The following is a 21,389-nucleotide window of genomic DNA, read 5'->3' as shown; positions in this document are numbered from 1 at the left end:
CGCACCGGGCACCTCTTCACTTCTGGAGAGACCTCACTCACTTGGTAACCCCTCCCACATGCAGCGAAAAAACCCCAACCCAAACGAGCCACAGTCCAAGATGGCCGTCATCTGTTCACTCGCATGCTGCGTTCAGGGCTGCCATTATTATTTTTGATAACCCGTGGTGACCACCTGAACAGTTAGTCAACTAGTCAGCATACAACGTGTACGTGTTGACAAACAAATATGAATTTTAAAAAATTGGAAACACATTGTAAAGACATCACCACAAATGTGGTGGTTGTGTTTGGGTTGCCATGGTGACACTGCCTCAGCCATCTCTCCTGTTACTGTGACATGTGCGAAGAGAACGACGACCTCACGACAAGTAGGCCGATGAATCAGTCGGTTGACTGGTCCGCAGGTAGTGGCACAGATTCTTGACGTGTGTGGTTTGCTGTGACATTAAAGTGGCATCAGATATTTTTGTCTTCATATGTGGTGTCTCTGACAGATTAAAACATAATTTAAGATTTATGCATCCGACTGAAGGAGTCCAGAATTTTTTTTCTTTCAGTTAAAGCGAGAAAAGCAGATTATTGGAATGAATTTAAGGTGTCTGAGAGAACATTGTTATTCACAACACAGGTGTGAGTTGTAAGTGAATTTGCATCTGATTGGTTGAGGTTCTGCTTCCTCCTGGTGTAAAAGGCGGGAACAACCACAAGCAAGTGTGTGCAGTGTTTCCCCCCCGCACCTCTTCTGCTTTGTGGTGTCGGCATGACAGGGTCAATGGAGTGGAGTGGCCTCCCCAGACACTGTGTTGTCTTGCTCTTTGTATGTGTGCTAGCACCTTGCTGCTTTAGCTTGCTTGTGCTAAAGAGATCTGAAGCGAGCGAGGGCGAATCAAAGCGGCCGACCATCTTCAAGGAACGACTTTTCAACCCTCTGCCTGAGTCTCCACCAGCTATGGCCGATAACAAACTCGAGATGCTTGAAGGTAAATGTGTTCTCTGTCAGCTGAACAGTACATTTGAACCTTGAATTTCCAGGTCCAACGTCTCGCGCTGAAGTGGAAGCTTTGTGGAGACGCACCGATCCCACGCTGCATTGTGGCCAGAATAAGATGAAGGTGAAGGTGATGGGGCCTGGTGCCTCTGAGTTAAGCATAATCTCCGGTGAGTTGAGCAGAAACTGGGATAGCTGGAGTCATTTCTTGGTTGACTTGTTTGTCACCTGTAGATAAGGGGCTCCCTCTGAGCCAGGTGTCTGAGGACTGTGATTACTCCATGAAGCAGAATGCGCTCGGCTTTGTGCTGGTCATCCCGTATGAAGGCTGCCATGTGCTCAATGAGGTAAACTTGCAGTCCTTCGACATCATAACAAAGTGGTCTAACCTGTCCATTGTCCGTTGCAGAGCGGCAGCTATGTGCTCTCAATGAGTTGGCGAGACACTGTAGTCAAATTTATCTGCCTTGCGGTCCCCGCTGTCATCAGTCAGCCCTCCCGTCCCAAGCCCTTGCTCATGAGTCGCCGTCAGAGGAGGCACATTGTTCCAAATCCTGCCTTTTTCCATATGGGATATCACAACTACGAGAGCGACTATAACTACGAGTATGATCTGCCCAGCGACCTTGACTCCAACTCCATACCTGAAGCTGCAATGTATTTCCCAAGCCACATTTCAGCTGACGCTGTGCCCCCTGTTGGCCGCTCATATTATGCTTACCCGCATGGCTATTATAATCCTTACAGCTACTACAACATGTATGCTCATATGATGCCAACGGCTCCTACGACGACCCCCACCACCACCACTACTACCACCACCACCACGACAACTACCACTCCTCAGAGCAACACAGCGTCCACCACCACCACGCCAGTTTCCGGTCACTATAACGTGCCGCACTACTACTATCCAACAGCTTCACCAAATGACCCATCTGCCGCTAACCTGTACTATTACGCAATGCTGCATCACTACTATGGGAGCATGTTTCCACTTCCACCAAATCCAACGACGACGACGACGGCGGCGACTGCTGCATCAACAGGCGCTTCCTCCACGGCATCAGCATTAACCACGTCATGTGTGACGCCACAGACGACGACGACACCGACGACACAAATGCCTACAACAGCGTCGACGACAATGACTCCGATGACCACAGGATGTGCAAACCCACAGACTCCTGCAACGACCACCACTACTACTACGACGACGACTGGGCCACCTGCATCACCGATGACCACAGGATGTGCAAACCCACAGACGCCTGCGCCGACCACCGCAACCGCTACGACGACTGGGTCAGCGACACAAATGACCACGGGATGTGCAACCCCACAAACGCCTCCAACACAGCCGACCGCTGCTACTAGCGCTTCCACAACAGAAGGTCCTGTACCTGATCCACTCGCTTCATTTGTTCCGTATCAAGATTTCCCCTTTCCAATTGCCGTCACGTATGAAAGGAAAGGTAGACTTCCCTCTGCATCAAAAGCTCGAACCCCCAAAAAAGACAAGCCGCAGTCCCAGGCAAAACCCCACCCAGGCTTCAAGCACTGGCGTCCGATCGCGGAACGGCAGGGGCGTAACTAATCCTGACCTGCAGGGGGATGAAGAGGTGAGTTCTGGTTTTACTGAAATTCATTATGGATTTTTTTTTTTTTCTCAAACTACTTTCCTTTCTCTTTCAGGATTTGTTCAAAATACATTCAATAAATATTTTAATACCATCTTCTGTCTCTTCAATGGACCTCTTGTGGCGTGTTACTGGATTCAAACGGAGGGTTCTGTTTCACTTTTAAGGTCCAGCAGCTGCTCCAGTGTTTGGTACCCACAAGGTTTTATTGGTCAGCTACATGGAAAATTCAACGTTTGCTACACCAGGGTTAAAGTTGTCAGCTAGACTGCCATTGCTAACTTGGGTTTGGGTTGCCCACAGGACTGGGCTTCCTCATCCTGCAGTCTGGTTCCAAAAGTATCGTTGGGTTTCTGTTCATTTCAACATGTTTTAGTGAAAATGCGCAAAAAAAAAGTGACTATGCCTTTTTTTTTTTTTCACGTTTACATTGGCCCTCTCTCGCTCTACCACAAAATGTATCTATCGTGGATGCAATGTATCCCGTCCAGTCATAGCGAAAAACCTGTTTCCCTTAGCAAAAACTCCTTTTCTCAATATGCAGACAAACCTCAGAGCGTAAAAAGTTTTGTTTCTGGCCATTTTTCAATTTTGAATCTTTTTAGTTTTGCAACTTTTGAATTATTTTCAGTTGCAATGGTGATATATAAAGCTAATTTTTTTTTCTCGTCCAGTTATATGTAGCTTTACATATGAAGTTAAGTAGCAAAAGGATGCTAAATAACAGTGTTGGGTCGATAACGTACCACAAAACTGTATTGCAGGGTTGAGGAAACTGTGTCCTAATTTTCAGTGGCCTCTTGATGACGCTCTGGGTTTAGGAATGTTGAGAGGCTTCACTGAATGAGTTGTTCAAGTCCAAACATTTTACGGCCAACAGTGCCACCTGCTGGCCTCTGGACATCAGGACACTGCTTCATGAAGCCTCATCTACCCTTCAATATTAAATAACCTAAAGAACTAGATTTTTGACGACTGAAAGTCTCCATTGTTGTCTTTGTTGGCAGCGCTGCAAAACCTCGACCTCTGAAGTGCCAGCTCTTAACTCTTCGCTGCTCTTCGGCTCACTCAAAGCTAAATGCAAATGACCGACATGAACATGTTTTCCGTCACCATGGAAGGAACTTCTCACCGATTTTCAAAGATTTCCTTTTAATTCAATTTCCTTGATATTGAAGTATAACCATCGGAGCAAGCCAGAGCTAGTGCATATCTCAGTGTCACAATTTAACCGATAAATACAAGAAACCGACTGCTGACGTTGAGACTGAGATGCCTTGAATATCTAGAGGTCTCATGCATTTAAACACAATCGTCGGTGAACAGTTAAAAATGTATTTCATCCTGATATACTTGCAGCATTTTCACTGACACCTCATTCTGTCTGTTCCTGTATATTTCCACTTGGCCTCATCTCCTCTGGGCGGCCCCCCCACCCCCCTGCGATCCTCACACATCACTGGAACTACACTCCACGTGACACGAGGGAGACGTGACGGTCTCTTCGGAGGGCTACCACGTCCATTTGGGTTTCTGGTTTGCCGTCATTGCTTGTTCATAAGTGACAGTTTTTGTGATGCGTTGACAAACTACTGCTCTCTTTTTGAGGTCACTGTAATAGCTCAATGTGGGAGAGCTTCGCTCACTGTCCATTTTGGCTTGAGTTTGCTTCAGTTCTACAGCTGCAGTGAAGGTGAGTTCCATTTTGTAAATATAGCCCACTTCATTTTTTTAGCTTGTAGTTCAACAATGTTTGATCTATGTTCTTTCAGGAAGCCAACATCCAAATGCAGCCAATGTTGACACCATGGAATCAAGTCAGGATTCCATATCCGACAACGGAGGATCGAATCCCGGACCTCAACTCCAACTGTGACATTTGCTCCATCCAGTCCTCACAGTTCTGGAGTATGATGGAAGACTACGATGTGGACATGGAGGAAGAGGGGTTCACGAGGAAGGACGACTGCTCGTGGATAGACCTGGGAAACGATGAGGCCGGACGAGGGTGCATGGTCAACAGCCGGAGCTGGGCCGAGGAGCTGAAGGACTGTGATGGCGGAGGACGAGCAAGACTGTCCAGCATCTCTGTAAGTCTCTGCTTCCTTTAGAAGGTAGAGAGCCCTTTATTCTTGAATAAAAGGGTGGAGAAGGTCCAACAATACAATACCTCCGTCAAGGAGGTTGTGTTTTCGCATGAGTTTGTCTTGAACAACTCAGTTTTGGGAATGACCTAGATGACTCAGTGGAACCAGAGATGACTTGTTCAATTTTAGTAGTTTAATTTAGTAGCTAGATTGATAGATTTCTTTAAGGATACATTGCATTGTATTGATGGTCGACTGAAGCTGCTTGTCGGAGGTTTACACCGTATGTGCTTTTCTGGAGACGTGGAATCAGATGGCGTCCAGCAGGCCGCCAACCCTCGCTCTCAAAGCAGCAGAGTTTGAAGCAGAATACAGCGTTCTTAGTTTCCTTTCTTTTCTATCTATCTATCTATCTATCTATCTATCTATCTATCTATCTATCTATCTATCTATCTATCTATCTATCTATCTATCTATCTATCTATCTATCTATCTATCTATCTATCTGTCTGTCTGTCTGTCTGTCTGTCTGTCTGTCTGTCTGTCTGTCTGTCTGTCTGTCTGTCTGTCTGTCTGTCTGTCTGTCAGTCTGTGCGTCTGTGCGTCTGTCCGTCTATCTGTCTATCTATCTGTCTGTCTGTCCGTCTGTCTCACTGTCTCTCTGTGCGTCTGTCCGTCTATCTGTCTGTCTATCTATCTGTCTGTCTGTCTGTCTGTCTGTCTGTCTGTCTGTCTCTCTGTGCGTCTGTCCGTCTATCTATCTGTCTATCTGTCTATCTATCTATCTATCTATCTATCTATCTATCTATCTATCTATCTATCTATCTATCTGTCTGTCTGTCTGTCTGTCTGTCTGTCTGTCTGTCTCACTGTCTCTCTGTGCGTCTGTCCATCTGTCTGTCTGTCTGTCTGTCTGTCTGTCTGTCTGTCTGTCTGTCTGTCCGTCCGTCCGTCCGTGCATCTATCTATCCATCCATCCATCTATCTATCTATCTATCTAACTAAACTAACTTCAGTAAAGCTACTTAGGAAATGAACTTACTGCAGCAATGTTCAACTCAGATATAATGTCTGAGTGTGGCTTTGATTCCACTGAGTCTGCAGTCCTGACATGACCACTAACATTGAGAAATATATCGACCACTACAACAAAAATGAAACCTACAGAAAACAATAGGTATTGTGGTCAGGAATGGCGGACACCGACACGCCGCTGGTGTCAGCACCTAGATCCCAAGAAAAAGCTGCATTTATATCTGACACGCAACACAAAGAGGGATCCACCCACATTGTTGTTTTAGACCAAACAGTTTGAAATGAAACATTCATCACTCTGCTCTCGGCCTCAGAAGAGCTCCGTCACAGACCTTTACCACGTGAATCATGATAGATCGCCGCTGCCTTGTTAATGGTCTTGTTTACCATCTCTGTCTATGTTTAGCTCGGCTGTGTCTGTCTGTGCTCCATCCCTCCATCCTCCCTTTATCGAGGTCACAGAAGAACTGCTGTCCCTTGGTTTACATGAGGATGAGAAGGCAGATCTAGGAAAGATGGAGGGAGAGATAAAGACAACTGGAGGCGGTGCTGAGCAAGTCTCTCTCTCCTCCTCCACCTCCATCATTTCCTCACTCGCCTCTCCTCTCCCCCCTCCCATCAGTGCCTCCTCCTCCCACCCTCCTACCCTCCCTCCCTCCGTGCACGGAGCTGCAGTACATGAAAAGGTCTCCTGGGTTTGGCTTCACTGCAGTGTAGAGAAAAGGCAGGGCGGCTCTTCCGTACAATGCGCTGAAGGATGGTGCATCAGGAGAAACGCGTTTACCAGGTGTGTGTGTGTATATTTGTACCTTCCAACACAGGAGAATGGGTTTAAATGATCATGCTTGTATTAGATTCTGTTGTTTTTAAAGATTTATTTTTATATTTAAATTTGTATTTCTCTTCACCGTTGAATGACAATTTGAATGTCTCAACAGTAGATCAGTATAATGTGGCCAGTCAAGTGTGACTTTTATGTGGCGATGATGTGTGGCTTTTCTGTGTGTGGAATATTCAGGTTCATCGGGATTGACAGTCTGTACGCAAATTATTTTTTGGGCTATTAATCTGTAAACATACGTACGACCTCCATAATGTGGTGGGAAAATGAATGCTGGTTTCCTCTACCTGACTCGATCTCAGGTTTGTTCGGGAACGAAAAAGGAGGTCAAGCGGCCTACTGGTGGCAGTGTGGGAACGTAGGTAGCTATGGCGACGGCGAAGGAGTTATTGACAGGAACTTGGGTTCATGGTGTCTGTAATTTCATATAAAACTTCAATTTTCATATTTGACAACAATGGAAATGTGAGTTGTTCAGTCGACAGTAGAGAAGACTGGATCTTCTTTATACTGATGTATTCATTTGGCATGTGAGGCGTGACAAGATGCTGACTCGGCAGAATAATTATAGCGCCAGAGGGTCAAGCTGTCAAAGGACGCCTTGTAGCTCATTTGGAAGCATGATCACAGAGTATGTTCTGTGCACATTGAAACGTCAAGATGGTTCATGACAGTTTTGTAAAGTCTCGACCTGTCAACAGGATGAGAATGCAGGTTCTGTGTCCCATCTCATCCAGACCTCTTATGTCCCAGGTTCAACTCCTGCTCATCTTACAGTCTAGGCACTCCATTTTCCTCTCACAACACCTGCAGAGGTGAATTGGTGACTGAAGGGTTTCTCGATAAATGCCCCTCTGTGATGGAGTACTGACCGGTCTGGGGTGCGCCCAGTGGGATAGGCTCCAGCACGGCGTGAGTGACTGCACAAAAGCCTCATAAAAACATTGAGGGTTGGTAAATCAGAAATGCATTCAGTCCGACACATGGAATTGTGGCAGTTCTACGTCATGCATATTCATAGAACTGAAGTTACAGTAGGTAACTCAGCATTTCACTGAGCCGCCGGGCTACTATCAAATAAGGGAATGCTGCACTATTACAAGTTCATAAATCGATAGCGCTTTTGTAAAGCTGAAACATCTCTATTTTTGTTTGTTTCTGTGCAGAAATTGCCGGCAATGTTTCTGCTCTGCCTGGTTTGGTTCATTCCAGGGAACAGGATCTATTCAAATGAGTCATGTTCAACATGATTTCTTCTCAACGCCACTCATTATTTATAGACGGATTACAAAAGAAGGCGAGCGTTGCGTAACGTGATGGCTGCGCCTAACATGCATTTGGGGAGATAAAAATGATCCTTTTTTATATTTGGAGTCAACAGTCAGTTTCATGTTCAGACGCAAACATGTCAATACAAAAGCCAGCAAGCCACATCCAGGTGTCCGCATGTGCCACCTACGTACGTTCATTGTGCAACTGAAATGCAGGTGAACTCGGTGAACCATTCCTTTGTGTTGTTTCTCTTGTGAGGACTTGTTCAAAATGCTTCAGCAGCTGCATTCAGCCATTTTTCAAGGTTTTGAGGCTAAGAAATGAATTTAATGTCTTGCAGTTGTTGACCTCAGAAGAGTCTTTTGGAGTCAAACCATCATATCATATTACAAATATGTACATGCATTTAAAATAGAAATTGTAAAATAAGAATTATGTGATTTTTTTTGTACTAAAATGGAGCAGTTGGTGTGTTCATAATGGACTGGTTATACAAGTGTATGCTTCAGCTACATAACAAACATGGCTGCTACTGTGAGGTTAATTCAAGTTTAGTTTTTTGATGATGAATGTACAATCATAGTGAGCAATATGAAATGCCCTCTGCATTTTTTCAACCTTTAAATCTCTCTGGAACGTCTCACCATTGAGTTGAATCTGTCCTCTCGCTTCCCAGTATTGAATTTAACTCCCAACATATCACCGTATCAACTCACCGATCCTCATGGATACAGTTAGATCTATTAAAAAGACACAATTCTATCGTCTCATTTTTCATCGACCGGCTGACGGCTTTGTGACGGCACTAAAGGTTGCATTTCTCTTTCCTATTTGTCATCTGTGGCAGGCCCAGAGGAACGAGCGAGAGTCCATCAGGCAGAAACTAGCGCTCGGTAGTTTCTATGACGACGAGCCCGTCATCTTCACCAGCTGCAGCAAAAATGAGCCATCCGCCCGGTGGGTTTGGGTCTAGTCGTGTGTGTTGCTTTCCATCAGCGTCAGCCTGGCGTTGTCGCCTCAGACTCGCTGTGTGTTCACCTTGGAGGATGTTAGAGAACAGCAGCTGTTTCTACGAAGAATAAAGATGTAAATAAAAGCGATAAAACCTGCTGCGTCTCGGGTGACGTAAAGAAGAGGGGTCGGCTTTTCAGGGAAGCTTTCCTTCTGGCCATGATATGCCTCAGAATTGACGGAGACACCCCTGTTTTCTTCCTGTCAGGCTGCAGAGTGGAGTGAACCTTCAGGTGTGTTTTGTCAACGACAGCAGCAGTGACAAAGACAGCGATGCTGAGGACAGCAGGACGGAGACCAGCCTTGACACTCCCCTGTCACCTGTGGTAACCAGGAGCCCTGCTCTTTTCCCCTCTCAGTGTTTAGGCCAGATGATGTGACCCAGATGTTCCCCCTCTCCAGAGCAAGCAGAGCTCGTCCTTGTCAGATCGAGACACAGCGGAGGAAGACTCCGATCCACTCGATGACTGCGGCGGGTTCTGGCAAGTCCAACGGAGGCTTCAGGAGGAAGCTCGGGTAGCGCTGGCGCTGGCCAGACCCATGGCTCGAATGCAGGTGGAGGTGGAGAGACAGATCCAGCTGCACAGGCGCTCACCTGTGGCTGATTTGGTGAGTCAGCAAAAAATCCCTCTCCAGACGAATCTGAGCATCAGAGCAAAGGTTTAAGGAAAGATTAACATGGCGGGGGGGATTAAGGATTACGTCGGGAAACATTGAGGGAAATTTCCCAGGTCGTCCGTCATGAACTGTTCGGTGGGTTTAACCGTTCAAGCCCAAGGTTTTGTTTGACTCCAAAATAAAAGTCACTATAAATAGCTCCTCAGCTCTCACGTCTATATTTGGGATGTTTCAAAGCCTTCAGAATATTCACCTTCATATGCAAGCTTACCTGAGAGGAGGCAGAAATATTGTGAATTAAGGGAAATGCAAGTGGTCTGCCGTGTGGGACCAACTCGATGTATTTATTTTGATCTTTACCCAGTTTAGGTTTTCGACATGTCTTGTTCCTTTCTAATTCAAATTAATTTCAAGGTATAATGTAATTTCGAAAATTTAAAAACATTGGAAAAACATATTTTTCTGAATACAAATTTGTAAGAACAAAGAGTTGAATTGAACATTATTGAAATACAGTGGTACTTCGGTTCTCCACCACAATCCGTTCCAGACGGCCGTTCGAGAAGCCATTTTGTTCGAAATATGAATCGATTTTTCCCATTACAATGAATGGAAAAAGAGATAATGCGTTCCAAGCCTTAAAATAGTCTTTTGTAGGAGTGAATGTAGAGTGTCTGCTGCAGGTGCGCTGTTCCTCTATGTGTGTGGCCGCTGCATGTGGGAGGGGTTGCCGAGTGAGTGAGGTCTCTCCAGAAGTGAAGAGGTGCCCGGTGCGTGTCCAGCTCTGAATGTGCGCTTCTGTGCAGTTTGGCTGTGACAAAGTCATAAACCAAGTCACGCTCTGTCCCAGACTCGCCTCATCCCTGTCCCAGCTCCAGCCCACAACAGGACATCAAACCCTGGAGTGAGCGCTCCAGCCTCGGAGGTGTGGAGAGAGAGCACCTCCCCTGTGACACTCTACCACGGCCCAGTGTGGAGACAGGAAAGGTTTTACACCTCAATATGAAGAAAAAACAGTCAGTAAATGGAGCTAACGGGACACGTCTGCATACTGAGGCTGCGTTATACACAATAACAAAGCGCGTCGTGGGTCAGCTGATCGGTCCGAGCACGTTATGTTTTTTCCGGGCGTTCCAGTTCTGGATTTTCGTTCAAAATCCGAAGCAAAAAAATCTTGAAATTTTTGTTCGAACTCCGATTTGTTCGAAGTCCGCGACGTTCGAAAACCGAGGTACCACTGTATATGGAATAAAAATGCAAAGACTTCAATGACATCATGATATACAGTAGGTCATCAAATCTGTTTCAATTCTGTCTGTCAAGTAGGTTGCCTGCAGGGATTTTTAATGTCCAGCAGGTGTCAGTATTCAGTGACACAGTATCTGCACAGTGTGCCATTGTTTCTAAACGCTTCATGATGCCTCATTTACCCATCACTAGGGTTCGGTTCCCCCGACAGGACTAACTGAAGATGCATGTATGTGTTCCACGCAGCTCCCTCACCTGCCCCACATCAGCGAGGGCCTGATGAAGAGGAACCTGCGACGAGGCGACATGAGGGACATGAGCCTGGGCCAGCTACAAGTCATCACAAACGACCTGCACTCGCAGATACAAAGTGAGTATTTCAGGATGAATATTTCACTTCCGCGGTAACAGAAACGGTGGACATGCCAGGTCTGAACGAGGAGCTGGTGCAGCTGCTGCTGCTGAGGGATGAGCTGCACGTGGAGCAGGACGCCATGTTGGTGGACATCGAAGACCTCACCAGGTGATCTTGAAACTCTCTGTCAGTGCATGTTCTTGGGATGCCCTGACCTAACCCTTACCTGCACCTCCACAGGCACGCCCACACCCATCATCGGCACCAGATGGACAAAGCCCAATCGAAATAATCCCACCTGCACACCACTGGTCTGACTGCTGAAACCTCCATCTGTCTGTCTCCAGAGAGCTACATTCATCATATAGTACTCACGCACTTAAGTGTATATTCCACCACTGGATGTTGTTGTAAGACTTAGGCTTCCGAGGCTTCGTTCACACGACCACGTTTTCTTACCAAACTCTCAAAAAGCTTCGTCAGATTCCCAGCAAAGCAATAATTTAACCTTCATTTCCCAGTGCACATCTGAGGCTGCAACACAGCCACTACAATAGACGACACCCATTCAACCCACTCCATGATGCGGTACTGACTCATTCTGTAAACTAACATTGACTATTTGAATAATTCGCGTCATGTCTCTGCATGTATTAAGAAAACATAGTGGTGTGGACTCAGCCGTACTAAAGCTTTCATAGCGGTCACTGTGAGCACCGTTGCAGGCTTGACACATCTGATTTAGCAAAATACCATTGAAATACAAACCGTTTCAAGTATTCAAGTATTTCATTTTGCACAGTGAAGTTTACGTTTACAAAGAACAGGAGACATGCTGCTCTATAAACAAGTCTCTTTCCTGCGTTGTTAAGGTGCATTTTGGTTCGATACAAACTCGTGTTGGTCTCTGAAATGTATCGCTTTTGTCTGACCTGAGAAACCTATCAAAGAGTTTGATCACAAATTACCATTTGTTTACGACAAGGTCTACTACCTCTTGACCTCCGCTGTCCCGTAATGCACATCTCCCTTTGATTTGCACACGATACTACACATAAAAAAAGATTCTTATTCCGATGTTTGTATTGCAGTCATGTTTTACCGAGGCATGTTGACCATCCTCTGGTCTTTCGTTTTTGTGATTCTGAATATACAGTATTACTAAAGGTAAATATATATATATATCTATATGTATGTATGTACGATCAGTTCTAAGAGTTTACAGACATACTTTGCGTATGTAAAACGTCACTTTATTGAAGGATATAGACATCCTGGTACGTGTTTTCACCCTCGGCTTATTATGAATGTCATTCAGCAAGTTCTTTTATTGTATGCTTTGTGGATTAATATACTGTTTGATTGTTTAAAAAATGAATAAAGATACATGAGTGTGTGAATGTCTACTTTCATTCGCCATCTAACTGATATTTAACGGTGGCGCTATGACGATGCCACTTGCGGGTCACCACAGTACCTTTCTTTGAATAGATCATATATATATATATATATATATATATATATATATATATATATATATATATATATATATATATAGGGATACAGTCCATGACAGCATCTGGTCTGCTGCCATCTAGTGGCCATTGATGTTATTGCGTTAATATTTCGAGAAAAGTGAATTTTATTTTGAATTAAACGAGGCGTTTAATATTCCCCTGACTCGTTATAAATACGTCTATATAATCGACTTGTATTTTTGGAAACATGAGCGCGGATAACCAGCTCATTTATTGAGGTCAACGAAACAGGTGTTGGCGAACTCCCAAATCACTGTTGATCGCTTACATCTGCGCGGGACATGTCCGCGCTCTCTTTCCAAGCTGGGACGCGCCAATCCAGAAATGGACCTCTATCTTCGGAAACATATATGGACTGTGATATCGCTGGCTTGTGTGCTATTAGTCAGCGGCCAAAGTCAAGTATCCAACGAGATAGAGAGCGGATCGCAAGCGCGCGTCTCTGCGCTCAAACATCCGCTCCGGAAGACCCGAAAGGTGACAGTCACGTGCCACCCGAACTCGCTGGAGGTTGTGGTCCAAGCTGATCTGTTCGGTAACGGACTCCTGGTTGAGGGTAAACATTTACATCTGGGCTCCAGCTCTGCTCATGAGTCGGGTCCGTGTGGGGCAGCAGCATCCGGTCCGCGGCAGTTCTCCATCAACGCTCCCCTGACTCAGTGCGGCACTAAACTTTCCGTAAGTTTTGGGAACCGACACTTTGTTTTGACGCACGGCACCTGACTTTTGTGCATTTGCCCTCATTCAGAACACGACATTTCCAAATTTTATGTGTGATGCGCGCTATTTTGTGAGCGTTATACACTTGTTTTTGAAGTGTTTTTATTGTCATATTTATTATCATTTCTAAGTAAAATAAAACATTTCCATGATGACGTTTGATTTGACCGTATTCTGACAACATTGACCTGGCAGGATTTGTACCCCTTTCAGGATCAAATGTTTTTCAATGCTTTAATAATAATAATTTAATTGTATTTTAACAGTCAATTAGACAGTAATATGTTCTGGTCGTCCATAAATCAGTAACACAACACTCGTTGTTCTTTGTAATTTCCCTTTTAGTTCTTCGTGTCACTCTCGTCTTGCCGTTCTCTCGTTCTGTTCTCATCTACAACACACTTGCTGGGTAGAAATATATGTATATATAGATGTATGAAACAAAAACCGGAAGAGCTGTGTATATCCGGTGAATTGTTTCACAATAAAGGTAAACATCACATCGACAGGAATAAACATCACAACTAAATATGCTATGAAAACACATAATCCAACACTCTATATGAATGTGCATAAATATTTGTGACAATCCATGATTTAATTCTGCTTCCCAGAAGGGCCAGTGCGACGATGAGACATCGATTTCAATCCCCATTTTTCTGAGGGATCAGTTTAATTCGTTTATTATTGTATTGTTCACTGTTGTTGTACTGTTGTTTATGTTACATTTTGTCCATTCAAGTCGACAGGCGACAAGATCGTCTACTCCAACGTGCTGCTCTACTCCCCTGAGCCTTCAAAAGATGGTTTGTTCCGGCTGGATGCAGCTGCAATCCCAGTGGAATGCCATTATGATAGGTGAGGCTTTTAAAGTTGCTCTTTTGAAGGATGTATTCAGTCTGTAATGTCTCAGGTGGCCACACAACAGCCCAGTGGTTAGCACTCTTGCCTTGCTGCAAGAAGGTTGCGGGTTTGATGCCCAACTAGTGGCTTTTCTGCATGGATTTTGCATGTTCTCCCCGTGTGCGTGTGGGTTTTCTCTGGGTTCTCCAGTTTCCTTCCACAGCCCAAAGACATGCTCACTAGTTTAACACTAGGTGTGAATGGTGCGTGTGCCCTGCGATGGACCGGCGACCTGTCCAGGGTGTATCCCGCCTCTCGCCCAATGACTGCTGGGATAGGCTCCAGCTCGCTCTAGAACCCTCAACAGGACAAAGCACTGGTTAACTGACGATGTATGTGTGTCTTTCTCAGGATGTATGCAGTGAATTCTGTTCCACTCCTGCCCAGCTGGGTTCCCTTCGTCGCTGAGATGTCAGCTAGGAACCAGATCCACTTCAACCTGCAACTTCTGACTGGTGTAGTTTCACATTCAGGACCGACATCCCTGATCCAGATGTGGAGTCCCTTGTTTGGTTCGTTTCCTCTTGACAGATGACGGGCTGTTCACCAGGGGATCCAACTCCTACTTCCTGGGAGACCCGATCCATATCGAAGCATCCGTCATCACGGATCACCACGTGCCTCTTAAGATCTACGTGGATCACTGTGTGGCCACGGCTACTCCAGATGCAGACGCCCAGCTCAGATATGACTTTGTCAGTCACCATGGGTCAGTTTGGACATCAGAACTGGCTCTTATGCTCAGAATGGACCACTGACATTCTTGCTCTGGCGACAGGTGTCTTGTGGATGCTTATCTGAGCAACTCAAAATCCAGATTCTTCCCGAGAGTTGAAAACCACTCGCTTCGATTCTCGGTGGATGCTTTTCGATTCAGTCAGGAACCCGACAACCACGTAGGTCTTCTGTCGCTTCATAAATGACTTCAGTTTCTCGGTTATGTATTTGTTCTCAGCCGAACAAAGCATTTTCTTTCCGTCTCCGTCTTGTTTAAGGTCTTCATCACGTGCCGCCTGAAGGCAGCTCCACTTGCATCACCAGCCACCTCTGAAAACAGGGCCTGCTCCTTCATTGGACATGGGTAAAGTTTGATTTTGGCATTTCCTTTTCAAATCAGTCAACAAAGCACAAGTCAACTCGACGTACAGGCTCCTCAACTGTCAAATTCCGTTCACCAGCTGGGAGTCAGTTGACGGTGATGACCAAGCATGCGCCAGCTGTGACTCCAGACATGGAACTGGGGGACCTCCAGCCACCTCACCGCCAAAGATGACCACCGCCCAGCCTGCTACAGCGCAAGAGCCTGCGTACGTCCAGAGCAGCTCTCACAACCACGGCGCCACCTTTCATCGCATTCGCCCCGGGGCACCGCTTCATCAGACTCCTGCCTGGGTGAAAAAGAGGGAAGCAGGTGAGTTTAGTTACAGTAACTCGGTTATAAAAAAGAAAATCATCACTGGACTTAAATTTATCTTCCAGCAGGGGGCAATAAAGCGCCAATCGTTTGTTTTATCTATTTATATATATATATATATATATATATATATATAATTACAACAGAAAATAATAATTTAAACAGTTTGCTCTCCAGACAACAGGGAACCTTTGTAAGTGCAGGAGTTCCTGGTCCACTGATCACACTGATGCACAAGACACGTGGCAGCTAGGATGATAACAACAACAACAACAAACATGGAGGAATCCCTGAACAAAAGCAAACAAAAGCATCTGTTTGCTTTTGTTCAGGGATGTTTTTCCGCTACACAATGGCCAGGGTTACTCTGGCCATTGTTACTCTACTCTACTACTCTGAATGGACTTGAAATTCTTATAAAATTGAAATTCTTATCCAAATATTTCAAGACATGAAAAGAGCTTTAGTCTAAAGAAGATGACATAAAAACTTGAATATAGCCACCATCGTGATTTATTGTACTGATCCAAAATAAACTATTTTGTTGTTTAAATGTATGTATGGGTCCATCATTTGATTCAGTTATATACCAAATTCAAATTCATTCAAATTGAAAAAGGTAGCTTTTTGGGCCAAATATTCTTATACCATTAAACTGTGATTAATTAAGATGAATTAATCACAAATTCTCTAACTAAATTATTTTTTTTTTTTATTGAATCCCATCCCCTTTTACGTATGAGCATAAACCCTTGTGTATCATACGTCCTGCTATTTTGAATATAAATGCATTTAACCTGAGGATATGCTCAAAGTAAAACACTGGATCTGAATTCAGTTTGTCCAGTTCCCAAAAAAATCTCAAAAATGACTTTCGGTGTCTAGCACAAATGTGCCACAGGCCTGTCCCGATTCAGACAAACTGGAGACAGGAACTAATTCACACCCACTGTGTGGCCCACTTTGATCATTAACTGAGCAAATCGATGAATTGGCCCTGTTGCCACAGAGACTGAAAGTCCTGTGGCAGGTATTTGCATTTCTCACACAGTGTAAACAAGGCTTTAAACCTGGTTCAGGAGAGGCTTGAAAAACATCTGTGGAAATCATTTATCACTTACGTCTCGATCTCCTGTGTTTTTACATGTTTTGTTCTGGTACTTTTTCCAGAGCGTACCGTCCAGCTGGGTCCTCTTATCGTCCTGCCGTATGCCAATTCATGAGGAGGGCAGCGGGACACTGGACTGTGAAGGTGGAAAAGTCATCAAGAGGACCAAGCATTTTTGATGAAATTATGAATATTTAAATACATCCATGGCATCACACCTTTCTTCTTCACAATAAATCTTTTATTTAACCGTCTCATAAAGTCCCTCCGCCTCAGCAACAGTCTTGAATAACTGCGTAATGACAGATCTAGATCTAACATAATGCCAGTGATTTTTATTTTTTTTTCTTTGGATGAGTGGAAGCAGACGCCCAGTTAGGCTGCACTTCCTCCTCCATTAAAAACCACAACCTACTCATCACGCAGTCGCCTTATTGATCGGTTTTTATTAGCATCGCACATCATGTAAACATGCTGTATGTCCGGTAATCGGATCAACCACAGCACCCCATTTGGGTTGATCTAAATGACTCGCTCTTCTCCAGAACATTATCTGTATTATCGTCGTGCTAATGCTCTGAGAGAAAATGATCTTTTAAACACACTTTTGTCTGGAGCAGTGTGATGCACTTGGTACATGAAGCTGACCACTGGATGTCCAGCCTCCTGGATCTATAGCGTATTAATATTGCATGTGAGGCAGCAGGAACACTTGAGTTATTTGGGAGTTGGTTTCGTCAGCACTGACAGCTCTCTGGGCGTGTCTGAAGGCTCGGAACTCTCACTGTTCACGATTTTCGAGGACTGCTGTCTGGGGGGGCGTCGTGTTTTTGGATGGCGCTGGAACCTCTCAACCATCTAATCTGATGAGTCTGTGTTGTCTGCTGTTCCATCCTGTTTCCTCACGATGCTTTCGTTCAAGCACCTTCTTGCTGCGATGTTGACTCTCTGCTGTGTTGGTTCCAACAAAAGGTGTGGACGAGAGTTCTGTCGGGAGGATGAGATATGCTGTGCTGAAGGGAACCACAGCCTCACGCTCACCTGTTGCCGACAGTACGTGGATTCCACCTACGTGAATATCGCCGTGGTGACTCGAAAGCTGTCTGGGGTGTTGATCATGCTGCTGCTGTTTGCTGTGGGATATTTTGTCCAAAGACTTTTGTGCTCCAAGTCCAGACGGACGACACCAGAAGATCAACCGACTGCCACGGTGTCGCAGGAGCCGCTAGTGCAGAGAGACGCAACAGCAGTGAGTCTGATGGACCATGATGCGGGACCCCCTGCTGTGCTGCCCACCTATGAGGAGTGCAAGCATCTGCCCACGTACGAGGAGACCATGAGAGGGGACGGCAGAAGACCATCCATGGGCAATGTGGCCACAAGACCTGGACATCTCACAGGTGGAGCAACACAAACCAGCTGAATTCAAACGTGGTCTTACAATTTGTCGTAATAAATTCTTTATTTACAAATGTGTTTTTTTTCATTGAGTAATATGTTTCAACAATAGCAGGACTACATTTTTGACAATAGAATATTGTGTATTAAATATTAAATTTCACACACCTGAAGCACGGAAAAGAGGCTGAGTGCAATTCATAATGCAAAAGAGCCCTCATATCTCATGTTTTTTGCAGGAGAATACAGGGGGTTTGCGGTCATTTTCTCCCTCTCAGTGTTTTGTTGTCGTTGCTTTGAGGTAGTGAACAGTGTCCTTGAGGCTCTCCCTCATGGCTCGGGGGTCTGAAGGCATCCCGACCAGGTGAACGATGTGTTCAAAAGCCTCTTCCACGCCGACACCGGTGGACGCCGAACACGGCAAAGCAGTCCACTCCCGGCCGGAACAGATCTTCCTCAGGTTGAACCGCTCCTTGACTTCAGTCACCGTCAGAGCCGTGTCGACGTCCTGTTTGTTGGCGATAAGAATGAGAGGGCGACCCCGCAGCTTGTCGTTCTTCAGGATCTTCTCCAGTTCCTGGCGAGCTTTCCCAAAATACCGACGGGCCGAGCTGTCCAAAACAAACACCACCGCTGCTGTGTCGTAGTAGTACTCCTCCCAATGGCTCCGCATCGAATCTTGACCGCCAACATCCCACATGGTTAGAAGGATATTCTTTCCTTTCTTCTTGGCTTCCACCATTTCCACGTTAAAACCGATGGTGGGAACCGTCTCCACCGATAACTTGTGCTTCAGCCTGTAGAGGAAGGTGGTTTTTCCAGCGTCATCCAGGCCCAGTATGAGCACACGGACTTCAGGTTGTCGAGATCCTCCAAGACCCATGGTGATGTGAAGAGAACTCTCCTGGTTCTTTCTTTTGTTTGCTAAATGCGTTGATGGTGTTTAATACATCACTTATTACCTGACACGCAGCGCACTGATAAGAACACACAGTCTTAAACAGCTCTTCAGTTTGACTTGAGTGTTCATGTGATCAAGGAATTATTTTATGGAGGATTAAAATAATCTCATTTTTCACTGGTAACTGTCCAGAGGACTAAAGATTTTATTTTAGACTGTGTATTTTCTGAAAGTTCCCTGTTCTATAAATACTTGAAACATCATTCTATGACTCAGTGACTCTGGAAGTTCAACTGCAGTTAAACTACAGTAATAAAATCTCTATCGAGCCGTGATCCAGTCTCCTCCTAGTGATTATCAAGGAACACTCAGTGTAAAGTCCATTTACCATCAATTATATAACCAAGACAAGCTGAGATCTGATTGTGTATGATGTTTTCCTTGAAAATCTCGATTTAAATTGGATTATTTGGATGTCAAAAGTCCACTTTTGTTAAAAAAAAAAGTAATGTTTACATCAATTCATGACAAGACTCAGAAGTATAGATCATTTACTGCATTGTTTTGAGATCAAACCTGTGTCTGAACAGCTACAATCCTAAATGGCCGCTGTTTGCGCTACTGTGAGTGATTGAAAACAAAAAATACAGTGGTACCTCGGTTCTCAACCACAATTCGTTCCAATTGTTCGAAATCTGAATCAATTTTTCCTATTACAATGAATGGCAAAAGGCAGAATGCGTTCCAAGCCTTAAAATAGTCTTTTGTAGGAGTGAATGTAGAGTGTCTGCTGCAGGTGCGCTGTTCCTCTATGTGTGTGGCCGCTGCATGTGGGAGGGGTTGCCGAGTGAGTGAGGTCTCTCCAGAAGTGAAGAGGTGCCCGGTGCGTGTCCAGCTCTGAATGTGCGCTTCTGTGCAGTTTGGCTGTGACAAAGTCATAAACCAAGTCACGCTCTGTCCCAGACTCGCCTCATCCCTGTCCCAGCTCCAGCCCACAACAGGACATCAAACCCTGGAGTGAGCGCTCCAGCACCTCCCCTGTGACACTCTACCACGGTCCAGTGTGGAGACAGGAAAGGTTTTACACCTCAATATGAAGAAAAAACAGTCAGTAAATGTAGCTAACGGGACACGTCTGCATAGAGAGGCTGCGTTATACACAATAACAAAGCACGTCGTGGGTCAGCTGATCGGTCCGTGCACGGTATGTTTTTTCCGGCTTTTTTCTGGGGCATTCGAGTTCTGGATTTTCGTTCGAAATCTGAAGCAAAAAAATCTTGAAATTTTTGGTCGAACTCCGATTTCTTCGAAGTCCCGAACACGCCTGAGTTGTTGTGGTTTTATGACTTTAGAATTGATAAAATATGACTCTCTTCTTTTGTTTACTCACAAGGAGATAAAGTCTGTCAACCGTTTTGTGCGTTTACAACAACAAATATTCACTTCTGTGCTAATATTCTTCTATTTAGATTTTACAAGTGAAATACCTGTGTTAGTATGGTTCCTAAATGGTCCTAAAATTTTTCGAACAAAAACTAATACAGACAAAATGGTTGAAGAACCCTTTTTAATGCCTGACATTCATGCAGGCGACTTTGTTTGTGTACATCTACCTCAGAAGCTGTGGGAATAACAGTAATAACAGCTTGAATATTCAAGATAAAGCAAACCTTTGTGGAGCCTCGGTTCTTTGAAAAGGTCATGTCCAATCCAGTCGGCCGAGACAGTGGATGAAGACAAGCGTATGAAAATTGTAACTGTGTAAAAAAACTGTAGAGTAGATGATTCATGGTGTTCATTGTGTGTGTATATGATCAATGATGATACTTCTCGGCTAACTTCAAGTCCAAACTGAACTTGTATCATGAGTTAGATGAACAGACAAGGTAGATTTTGATGAAAGACCACGTTTATTAGTACCTTGCGTATCAATGTCAAGTTCGAGTGGTCATCTTGTGACCTGGTGTTTGGCTTGAAGCACAGTAACACAGTTGGAAATAAAAAAAAAATCTGAATTAGTTGAAGCTGTGACACAGTGGCGTGAGGTGAACATCATCAGGAAAAGTAAACGTTATAAAAGCTATTTAAAACGTTCAAAAATGACATTACAACAGTGTTTATTCCTCCTCTACATGCTCAATAAATAAGGCAATAGCATCATAGAGTTAAAAAAAAAAAAAGACGCAGATAACAATGCGCAAAGTTGAAATTCCAAATAGAAACATGGGTGATGATGCCCTCGGACACTTCCGTTGACCTTCTTATTGCACAGTCTTCCTTCTTCACATTCTCTTCTCCAAAGTCGTTTCA

General features: G+C 44.7%; 3 protein-coding genes across 4 annotated transcripts; 2 read left to right on the top strand and 1 right to left on the bottom strand.

Annotated features, from left to right (window-relative positions):
* Positions 1-4,122: 4,122 nt before the first annotated feature.
* On the top strand, positions 4,123-12,493 carry zgc:153615 (uncharacterized protein LOC777747 homolog). Of its 2 annotated transcripts, XM_053883090.1 has the most exons (8): positions 4,123-4,323; positions 4,403-4,720; positions 8,713-8,822; positions 9,085-9,202; positions 9,279-9,485; positions 10,989-11,112; positions 11,172-11,265; positions 11,338-12,493. In XM_053883090.1, the coding sequence occupies exons 2-8, from the start codon at positions 4,418-4,420 to the stop codon at positions 11,387-11,389; spliced, it is 1,008 nt and encodes a 335-aa protein (XP_053739065.1). In that variant the 5' UTR covers positions 4,123-4,323; positions 4,403-4,417; the 3' UTR covers positions 11,390-12,493. The 2 variants fall into 2 exon arrangements, with proteins under 2 accessions (XP_053739065.1, XP_053739066.1); XM_053883091.1 differs by lacking the exons at positions 4,123-4,323; positions 4,403-4,720 and adding an exon at positions 6,380-6,539.
* A 439-nt stretch (positions 12,494-12,932) lies between these two features.
* LOC128769812 (zona pellucida sperm-binding protein 3-like) lies at positions 12,933-17,634 on the top strand. Its single transcript, XM_053883804.1, has 8 exons — positions 12,933-13,313; positions 14,098-14,213; positions 14,610-14,713; positions 14,790-14,967; positions 15,037-15,154; positions 15,254-15,339; positions 15,437-15,669; positions 16,843-17,634. Exons 1-8 carry the CDS (start codon positions 12,960-12,962, stop codon positions 16,893-16,895), a joined length of 1,242 nt encoding a protein of 413 aa, XP_053739779.1. The 5' UTR covers positions 12,933-12,959; the 3' UTR covers positions 16,896-17,634.
* Positions 17,635-18,452: 818 nt separating this feature from the next.
* Positions 18,453-19,073, bottom strand: LOC128769781 (ADP-ribosylation factor-like protein 14). The gene has a single exon (XM_053883755.1). It carries the CDS (start codon positions 19,059-19,061, stop codon positions 18,453-18,455), a length of 609 nt encoding a protein of 202 aa, XP_053739730.1. The 5' UTR covers positions 19,062-19,073.
* Between the last annotated feature and the right edge of the window lie 2,316 nt (positions 19,074-21,389).

The sequence above is a fragment of the Synchiropus splendidus genome, chromosome 13 (assembly GCF_027744825.2).
Source record: "Synchiropus splendidus isolate RoL2022-P1 chromosome 13, RoL_Sspl_1.0, whole genome shotgun sequence".
Lineage (NCBI taxonomy): Eukaryota > Metazoa > Chordata > Actinopteri > Syngnathiformes > Callionymidae > Synchiropus > Synchiropus splendidus.
Note: the sequence above shows the minus strand (reverse complement) of the source record. Positions and strands in the feature narration are given on the sequence as shown.